The sequence below is a fragment of the Halyomorpha halys genome, unplaced genomic scaffold (genome assembly GCF_000696795.3).
Source record: "Halyomorpha halys isolate HHAL.00 unplaced genomic scaffold, Hhal_1.1 Scaffold1551.1, whole genome shotgun sequence".
NCBI lineage: Eukaryota > Metazoa > Arthropoda > Insecta > Hemiptera > Pentatomidae > Halyomorpha > Halyomorpha halys.
Genome location: NW_027109850.1, coordinates 144,978 through 155,741, shown reverse-complemented (window position 1 = coordinate 155,741; position 10,764 = coordinate 144,978). Strand labels below are relative to the sequence as shown.

The 10,764-nt window shown below is 36.2% G+C and overlaps 1 protein-coding gene across 1 annotated transcript; it reads left to right on the top strand.

Annotated features, from left to right (window-relative positions):
- The first annotated feature begins 4,303 nt into the window (after positions 1-4,303).
- LOC106690013 (uncharacterized) lies at positions 4,304-4,744 on the top strand. Its single transcript, XM_014435264.1, has one exon. It carries the CDS (start codon positions 4,304-4,306, stop codon positions 4,742-4,744), a length of 441 nt encoding a protein of 146 aa, XP_014290750.1.
- Positions 4,745-10,764: the final 6,020 nt, after the last annotated feature.

The following is a 10,764-nucleotide window of genomic DNA, read 5'->3' as shown; positions in this document are numbered from 1 at the left end:
GGCGTAGAGCGGCTTCACGGAACGCTGAGCGATCACCTTCGATTGTACCAGGCAGACCAAGGGCTGGAACCGGACGTGGCAATGCCAATGGCAACTGCGGCATTCAATCATTCGGTGCACACCGTTACGGGGTTTTCCCCGTTTGAGATCCTTTTCGGGCTTTGTGGAATCCGGCGGGACTACAAGGGCACGGCGGGTGACGGTGATGAGACAAGCAATAATCACTTTTCACGTACGCGGACGTACCAACCTTTGAAGATTTTTCCAATTTTATCCAACGTCAATGCATACAATTGCAAACTGACAACCTAACTTCGAATTTCGGTTTAAATGCCAGTAGATGCCCTAGCTCTAGTTCTTGTAATCAATGTAAAAGGCGACATCATTCGTTGTTGCATTTTTCAACATCTACTTACAGGCGGACGAATGACGGGGGTAAGAAACATTTCTTCTTCCTCCCGGAATAATAATGTATTAGAGTCAGATCCTTCCTCAAAAAATATGCCAGTTCCTGAGAAAATAATTAGGGACTCAAAGGGTTCAGTTTTGTCATCCCTATCCGAGTCCAGTGTCTCAGTCCTATTAGGTACCGCGATAGCTAGAATTGAGGACCATAATGGGCAATACTTGCCTATAAGGATTTTGATTGACTGTGGATCACAGCGATCGTTTATAACCTCAGCCTGCGCTCAAAGTTTAGGTTTAGAGCGGGGTGTTAACCAGCAGCCTTTGCATGGTTTCGGAGATAACCCAATAAAAGGTGGGAATTTACGGTCGCGTTGCACCTTAGTGCCCCAGCACCAGCACTCATTCCATCCTCGTCTTAAAACGAATGCCGTGATCATTCCACAGATAACTGATAAGATACCATCTTGTCCAATCCCTAATAAATGTGGTGCATTTGGGAAACCGGGTCCCATTGATTTTTTATTGGGTGCCGATTTATTCGGACAAACTCTATTGGGCGAGTGTATAAGCCAGGAGGGTTACTCCGATGCTCTCAAAACAATATTTGGTTGGGTAATCATAGGGACTTTAACTCAAAACATGGATTTAAAGGAGAAAAATGTTTCACTAATGACCTGTCAATTGCCACTTGCAAATGAGCTCAATGACTCAATAGAGAAATTTTGGGAGATTGAAACAGTTCCCCAAGTTGTAAAAATTGATCCACAGAATGTCTTAGCAGAAGAACACTTTCGTACAACTCATTCAAGGGATACAAATGGCCGATATATTGTCCGGTTACATTTTAAAGATTCAATTCCTCCGAATCTTGGCAGTTATTACAATCCCGCCTTGAATTGTTTTCTAAAATACTTATACACCCAGATGATGTACCCATCTGATCAACATTTTATATTCAGATTTGACGCATTTAAACCAATCATTGAATTAAACCGTGTTACTTTTGGGCTATCTTGTTCAACATTCTTAGCTATAAGGGAAATTCATCTGTTGATACTTGATAAAGGATCCTCCTATCCAAAACTATCTGTCATCCTGATAAATAACATATACGTGGATAATATCCTAACTAGAGCGAATACTTTTGATGAAGCCCTCGAACTTCAGAAAGATTTAATTGAATTACTCAAATGTGGTGGGTCCACTTTGAAAACATGGACGAGTAACACTCCAGACCTGTTAATTTCATTCAGTTACAGTCAAAAGGAAACTTATAAATTTTCGGAGCGAAATAAACAATGGGTCAAAGTCAATTGGGAATACCGTGGGATCCTGGAATACAGTTGGACTGCCTAACATATCATATCCAAAATTTAAATTAGCTTTGTCCAAAAGTGGATCATATTTTCTGTTTGTCGAAGTTGTAATCTCATTTGGTATCTTACATCAGTCAATTTAAGGCAGACTCTTAGTTGCAACAGCTATGAAGAGGATTTGTTAAGTGAGTATAGTCCTTTTCTATCTGTAATAGGTAAACGTTATAGGGAATCCTTCAATTCTCTTTTACTAGTACACTAAACTTGAATACCCGGTGCGTGTTTCCTCAAAACACATCCATGCTGCAATAATGGGATTCACTTATGGATCAGGAATCGGGTATGTAGCCAAAATCTATTAAGGATTTCAATGTAGACGGTCATATAGAAACATATTTAGTATAATTTAGTTACAATAATCCAATTAGCAACATTAAGGACATCTATCTACCTTATGAGTGTTTTGTGCTGCCCTCTTGCTAGCACAGACTAGGAAATTTGTTTCAAAGAAAATGGAAACTTAAAAACGGACAGCGAGGGATTCTCAGGGTGGGCGGTCCCTTGCCCCTCAATAGTAGTTTATTGAAAGGATCAAATGTCTCTCTATTGTAATGGATATTCTGAGAGAATTTTAGAAATATTTCCTGAACTTACTTGGTAGTCAAATTAAAAATAGGGAAGGGGGATTTTGTTAGACCTGTCGCAAAATTGGCCCCTTTGCTTTCCTCAGAGTAGTCAATGCAGAAAACTGTTAATTACAAGTTAAATTTTTGTCCCAAGACAAAAATTGGTGAGCGGTATGTTAACGCCATAATATATAATTATCTTGTAAATAATTGTAAATAGTATTTTTATTATTGAATTTTATAGTTTTAGTTATATAGTTTTATTAGTATTTAATTTAGTTACATTTATTTTTATTTGTATTGTTTTATTTAGATTTAGTTACTTGAAAAGAAAAATGAGTAATACAGACAGTTTGTTTTTTGTTCTTTTTTAAAGCCTTCCAACAAAAAGACATAGTCGATTTGAGGTGGCTTTAACAGAGGTTTAGTGTCTATAAATATATTGCGGATGTGTAACATGTGCAGAACGATACCGAAGGCGGTGGGGCCAGTGCCTGCATGATGAGGCAGATGGCAGTGGATATTTAGGAAGCACTGGAGCGATCTTAGGAGGGATTGCTACGGTGTGAGACGCGGACTCACTGATTCACGGACGCTTCTTTGCCATTGTTTGTTGAGCCAAGTTTGTGCTGGAGTTGGTTGGTTTGTTTTTGGAACTCTTTCATCGACTCGCCGGCAGTGCAATCAACGTTTGTTGGAGTCTGACACTCTTTATGCGCATATTGATATTGCTCTGAGCAAACTAAAAATGGGGAAAAGTGCTGGTCCAGACGGTCTATTGCCTGAATTCTTGAAAAACTTGGGAGAGAAAGATAAAGATATCCTTTTAAGATTTATAAATTTTACGTGGAAAAGCCAAGTCCCAGCACAATGGAAGAAAGCCGAGGTATTACCCATCTTAAAAAATGGAAAACCAGCTGACGATATCAACGGTTACAGGCCTATCTCTCTCACGAGCACACTCTGTAAACTTGTTGAACGAATGGTTATATCGCGTCTACAAGAATATCTTGAGCCAAAAAAACTTCTTTCAGACAGACAGGCGGGTTTCAGGAAAACGAGAAACATGGGTGAGCAGGTCATCAGATTCTCTCAGGAAGTGAAACATAAAGTGCTTTCAACTGCGTATGGAGGAAAAAAATTATTACTAAGTTGAATGGTACGGGTATAGGTGGCAATCTCCTCTCATGGATTCGATCTTTCCTGGAACAGAGATTTATTAAGGTCCGCTATGGTAGTTCAGTGTCCAGTTATCGGCAAACCAAACAAGGTGTACCACAGGGCTCAGTCCTAAGTCCTTATTTATTCAACATAATGATCTAGTTGAGAGGATAATGATTAATCACCCTGGGATCCAAGCACTTCTTTTCGCAGATGACCTGGCTATCTGGGGAACAAGTTCTAGAATGGGTGGTCTGGAAGAAACTCTAAATAAAGTCATGAACACGCTACACGACTGGGTTAATGAAAATAGAATGACAGTTAATCCACGAAAAACTGTGTCTCAAGTGTTTAGCCTTAGTACAAAAAAACATGAGGTTCATTTAAACTTTAAAGGCGAAGAACTAACGAGAACTGATAAAGCAAGCTATTTAGGGATCACACTAGACTCTAAGCTGACCTGGCTAAAACAAATCCATAAAGCAACTCAGAAAGGACAATCAAAACTGAAGCTGATGAAAAGGCTAACATGGAGTAAATGGGGAGCATCCCAAGACGTACTCTGTACGGTCTACAAATCTTACGTACGGCCTAATCTTGAGTATGGAGCTGAACTTCTAATTACCTCCTCCAAAGCAGCGTTAGAAAAGTTAGACAAAGTTCAAAATCAAGCCTTACGCATAATCACTGGCGGTGTGAAATCGACTCCCATTACAGCTATGGAACTCCAAGCAGGTCTTGAACCGTTACAGGATAGGAGGGAGAAAACTGCTCTGTCTTCATGAAAAGCTTATGCGACGAGAGGAACACTGGTTGGATTATCGTAAAGCGAATGAACGACTGAGGTCCCATCGCACTTTTCCTTCAAAAGCTGAGGAAATGCATCACCAGATATACCTACCAACTGATGAAAGACAGAATATAAGCATCTCCTACATGCCAAAGCACGATTCCGCTGAAGTCTACGGGCGATTCAAACTGGCATGTGGTCGTGTCAAGAAAGATTGCCCTGAACCCGAGCTTAGAGCTGCTGCACTAAAAACATTTTATGAGCTATACCCCATAGAGCAATGGCTACACATTTATACTGATGGGTCTGCGTCCGGTATTAACAAGGGAGCTGGAGCAGGTGTATACTCAATTAACTTCCAATTATCATATCCCGTTGGAGCGGGATGTGATAATTATGATGCAGAAATGGAAGCAATAATTTGCGACGGAAGCCACTATTGAATGCAATGACAACACGGTAATCTTCAGCGACTCCCAAGCCGTAATACAAAAATTAACAACACCAGGTGCCGCAGTCACTCACGGAAGACAAGTGCAAAAACATGGCTGCTATCATGAAGAGAAGAGGAAGGGCTATAGCCCATGGATACCAGGCCATGTTGGCATAGATGGTAATGACCAAGCTGACAAGTTGGCTAAACTTGGTTGTGCAGAGAACCAGCCTGTTCCACCACTTTCCTACAGAACAGTGAAATCACTTATAAGCTCTTATTATAAGGACAGTACAAGTGCTAGACTCAAAGTTCAAGCGGAAGGAAAGAAGTGGGAGAGCCTACTGGTTAACGAAAAAAGAATCCCCGGCAATCTTAGCAGAGCTGAGAGAGTGGCCTGTTTTCGGCTAGTGACAGGATATGATCTGCTCTAAAAACACCTCGATCGAATTGGCTTCGTAGATTCCCCGAAATGTCCTCTATGCAACATGGGGGACATGGATGGGGACCATCTTTTGGCGTGTGTTGGTCTGGAGGATGTTGAGCGAGATGCGGACCAACTAAGAGGACGAGTAAAATTTTATGGGGCTGCGAGAGGGAAAATGGCGTAAAAGCCCACTTCCTGTGGCGTAGGAGAAAAAAAATTTGTATACACACACATATATATATATTTGCTTCTAACTAACTTATTTTTGTGTAAAGAGAATTGGGTTTTTGTGTTTTACATATGTATTAAAATATTTTTATTTTATTTTTTTGCACCACACTTCATCACTTATGTTTTGTAACAACACAACAGTTCATTTTTTGTTTATATTTTAATTTAATTAAATTTGTGTATCACTTGGAAATTTCTTTTTTTTATTATTTCATTTTCTTCATTATTTTTTTTGTGTGTGTGATATTTAATTCAGGTCCTCCGTTTTATTTTAACTTGAACCAGCGAACGTTTAACTCTGGGAAGAGGTCGGCTTTTCACCAGCGAAACACCCCTCGCCTCAACAATTCCTTTTATGTACTTAAATAGCTTCATAGGATATATTTATTCCATTTTAGTTAGTAAGTAATATGCTTATATCCTTTATTTTTTTGTACAAACGTCACTTAGTATTAGTTTTATTTCATTTTATTTTTATTTCAATATTTCAATTTAATTATTTTATTTTTTATTTTAATTGTATGTGTTATTATTTATTTTTTAAAGAAAAAAAAATAGATGTTTTAAGCTGCTATTTGGCTGTTTTTTTTTCTTATTTTACGTTTAATTGAGGAAGTCTTGTCAGTTTTGGAAAGTTCAATTTGTGTATAATAGTTGGGTATTTTGCTAAAGTAAATCACACATAATAAAGATAACGCAGTTTAATAAGGAAACTTGAACACAATATACGGAGCTCCTTTAAGGGGGACAAGAGGGAGATAGACTACTTTTACCCGCCAACCGTTCTATCTGGATCAGTGTTGCCAGTTATAGTGTTGCCGGCGGAATAATACAAAAACTAAATAACAATATTCAAATACTTAATCCTAATAAATTTTGAGGATATAGACTCAGAATTAGGTCAAACATAACTATAATTAAATCTATTATACCTTGTGGCTCATTTACTACTATGTTGGTTTACTATGTTAAATTTGAAAAATAATCAGTGTTGTACTATGTACTAACAATTTTTGATTGTCTTGCATTGTATACATATTTTACTTATCTTTGATTACTATGAACTGAGGTTGGCAATACCATCACCTGTGAGCCACTCATGTTTGCCGCTTGCTGCAAATTCAAGATTTATAAAAATGCTTGGTTTATGAAAGAAGTAACAAACGTCGGTATCTATACGCTTGTGGCTATCGTAGGCCATTAAATTCGATTTACACGATTTTAATTATAAATACGAACAAAATATAGATAGGAGAAATGAAAGAAAACGTAAAGTAGGCAGTAGGTGATAAAAAATCATAAAAATACAAATACTACATAAACTACAAATTCAACTTCCGTTCTACAATTTTTATCAGATATTTGTTGACTGAATTAAACAAACATGTAATGTTTTTATAAACTTATAGTGTCAAATAAGAAAAAACCACTAACATTAATTAACAAGATTTGAAACAATGTATTTACACCGAATCGATTGAATTTTAAAATGTACAATCTTAAACTGGAGCTAGCAATTGAATTGGAAGGTTAAGGAAATTATTTAATTAATTAAAACACGAAGAAAACAAATGTTTATCTGTTAGTAGTTCTAAAAGAATGCTAACTGAACACAAAGGTGTGGATGCAGCAAGCGCCCATTGAGATGGTAACGGACGGGAGACGTCTAACGGCGCTTTAACATTGATATTTTAAATTATTTTGGTATTAATATATTCTTTCAAATCTTGTTCATTAACCTTAGCGATTTATTTTTGATTTAACGTAGCACTAATATACATTTATAAATAAATTATAGGTCTAGGTAATTAAATTACCAACTTTCTGATAAAAATTCTCAAACATAGGTTGAATTTATAGGATATGCAGCATAATTTATATGAATTTTTATCATCTACCACTTACTTTCCTGATATCTACGTTTTCATTCTCCCCTTTCTTTATTTTGTTTATTTGTATAATTCAAATCGAATGTAATAGCCGATAAAAGTCAGAAGAACACTCAAGCGTAGGGACACCGAGTTTGTTGCTTCCTTCTTTTACCTATGAAGTAGGTAAAAGTAATTTTACAAGTCATGGCTTTGGGGCAACTGGCAAACGTGTGGATAGTCTAAGAACCTAAAAATGAAGAACTGTAACATAGTCTATTTATTGAACTTGTTACAAGAAGAATATTTTCCTAACTTACTGATAAAACAATACAGCTGTAGTTTTTGAAATCCATTTCTTTAATATAAAAACTATAAGGATAATTTGTATTCCTAACTTTAGATTCTGTAGCAATTACATGCAGAAAAGGAGTTGAAAAACAGTTATAAATAACAAAACATTTATTTGGGAATTCCACATATGACAGCTTTGTTGTTTGCACTGCTGCCTTGTTCGTTGGTGGATAAATTTATTAAACTGAACTCTGATCCCACGCGGTTTCCGTTAAAATTGCTATGTTGTCCAAACCATGGCCAGGAAGATACTCCAGTGTCCACAAAAAGTTCTTTAGTACCACTAAAAAATAAAAATTAATTATTGTAAACATGTTTTATTATGCAATAAAAATTTGCATCATGTATATGATAAAATATTTACTAAAGAAATTCTTTATTTACCCATGCTGCCTAAATACATTGGGTTGCTGTAATACACAGTATACCAATGAATCTATGATCGGACATATGTACACTACATATATATGATTTAAAAACAATTTTTTTCTACCTTTTCCGTATTCAGTCAATAATCGTTTATACACTAAATATAATATAAGTCACCTTATTTTTCTATTTAACAATTTTATTATATTTAGAAGCTTGTCCGGTCAATAAAGAAATGAAAATAGTAACAAAAAACTATTTATTGTTAACCAAGGTTTGACCCCATTTTACAGGGCTTCGTGAGGGCTGATAAGAATCAAGTTCTCTTGTCAACCATATTTATTCTATTTCTTTGACAATTTTGTTATATTTATTTGACAATTTTATTCTCCATATTTCACTTTCTCATACCTCCCCTCTCCGGTGATCCGCAAACCACAATCCATTAAACAAATTAAAATAATTTACATATAAAACAAAATCAAAAACACAATAGGCGCAGCAGAAGAAAAACAAACAAACAAAACAGATAAAGAAGTTAAAATAACTTATACTTACATTTAAAAAACAAAAAGTTAGTTAAAAGAAATGAATAAATAAGTTAAAATACAAATAAACAGTAATTATGAGAGATAGTTGACCGTGGATGACTTGTACGAGGAAAAGATGGTTGGGGGTGCGATAAAAATGAATTAGATGATATAAATCATTTTGACCGCACCCCCAACCATCTTCTTCTAGTACAAAAAAAAAGGTTAACAAGCTTTAAAAAATAATCTTAGAGCTAATTCCTTTGCAGGTAGGATGTATTATCCCCAAACTGTCCAAAATAATATTATCCGCCAAGATTGCTATATCCCTATATATGTAGATCCTAACACCTAGGTTTTCTGATAAGCTTCTTATTTTCTTTGGTATTGTTCTTTGAGATCCAAACCATAGGCCTCTCACGAGGAACTCTTTCTCTCCGTAGGCCTCGTGGAATTTTTCTTTAAGGAAAGGGATGCATTTTTGATAAATTTCCTTCTTTTCCCTTTCTACTCAACCCACCTGATCGAGGTCATTATTCTCAAATCTCACCGTCGGATCCAAAACCAGAGCCGTTCCTCTTGTTTAGAGAAGGCCAAAATATCTGCGTGTATCATGGTTCCGTCGACGCAACACAATAAACCTCATCGAAGTAGGTGAAGCTTCTTTTTTTCCAAGGAACTTCATCAATTCATTTTTGACCCTGTGATGTCGGCGTGATAAGGAGAGAGTTATTGGGGCATTTTCCCAGCATATGGGCTGCTGTATAAATAAAATTGAAAGACAGAAGCGTACAAGTTGGTCTATCTTGAGGAGCCTATTTGATCTGATATTAAATACCAAATATCCTGGTCACTTTTCCAAGAAAGAACAAAATTCCTATAAAAATTATTCATTGTTAAGTTTGCTTCACAAATAAAATATATAGTCAAAGCTTTTAGCAGTATTCGTTGCCAATACGCGACAAGGAGCGATTTGAGAAAAATAAGTTGTTGCTTAATTGGTTATAACAACCAAATATTGGTATAACCATAATAACTCAAATGCCATCTCATGAAGATAAACCGAATGAAAGATTCTCCCTTTTATTTATGTCTTGCGTATGAAGAAAAAACACTTGCTTTGTAAATATTCCTTTAACAGAAGTACTCAAATCAGGCAAATCCAAAAACTGGAACCATTACTTGGACACCTAACGAGCTTCGTAAGAAGCTAAACAGTTATATGAAATCATTCGGTGCCTAAGGGGTATTCACAAATGATCGAGATGAAAAAGGTTTCTCATCCATCATCATTCATAAAACGTTCTCGTTCTCAAACTATAAAATTTTGATGGAATGAAAAGTAGAAACAAAAGTGGAAAATTAAAAAATATAATTCGAAATTCCTAAAACAATATTTACAAAGACATATACATATATGTCGGAGTTCGGCTCTGGCCGTTGACAGACACACATCGGGCTGTTGTTGTTAGATTCGATTGAAAATCGGCACAATCAAAGATATCGAGGCGAGGGAGTGATCTGCCGAGTTTCAAATAAATCGAGCCTATATTTGGAAGTCTGGCGAGAAGAGAAACAGCGATACCAAGCCGGGGTCGGCTGTGTTATCAATTGGAAGGTACAGACTTGTCACTCTCCACCACTCACCCAGCTGGCTCACAATCAAGGTCACCATATCTTCGCAGATCACGTCGTCTGTTATCGGAGGAGCCAGCACCCTGTATTGTTATTGTAATTTTTGTGTATGTGTAGCTAGTTTTAATATTATTGCATGATGGAGATTTTTTTTTTGTAACTTTATATTAAGGTGTGATTGATTGTTCAGTATATTAGTATTGATATTGAATGTGTAACTGGAACACATTAAATAGCCAGCTGTACCATAGTTGTTTGGGGAGAAAGAAATTGATTTGTGGCTCTGGTGGGTTTTTTTCCCCTCTTCTTTTGGGTCCTCTTTCGAGATTTCGTTTTTTTTCAGTGAGAACGTCAGTTCGTCAGCATGGACGGACGGTCATTTATTATGCATAGCAGCGATCAGGTAAATAGCAGAAATCACTTGGCTTTCTTCTTTTATTGAATTTGTTTATCGCATTTTTTTTTTATTAACCTATTGTATCTATGTATCTTATAATTTATTTGATATTTGTATATATATAAGTTATCTTTTACTGAAGTAAGAAACTAAAAATAATAAGAGAGAGAGGAGTGCGAAATGAAACGCTTGAAGTGCTCTTAAAGACTGATCTATTTG

Coding starts and splice junctions, on each gene's coding strand:
- LOC106690013 (XM_014435264.1), top strand. CDS start 4,304: ATGCGACGAGAGGAACACTGGTTGGATTATCGTAAAGCGAATGAACGA.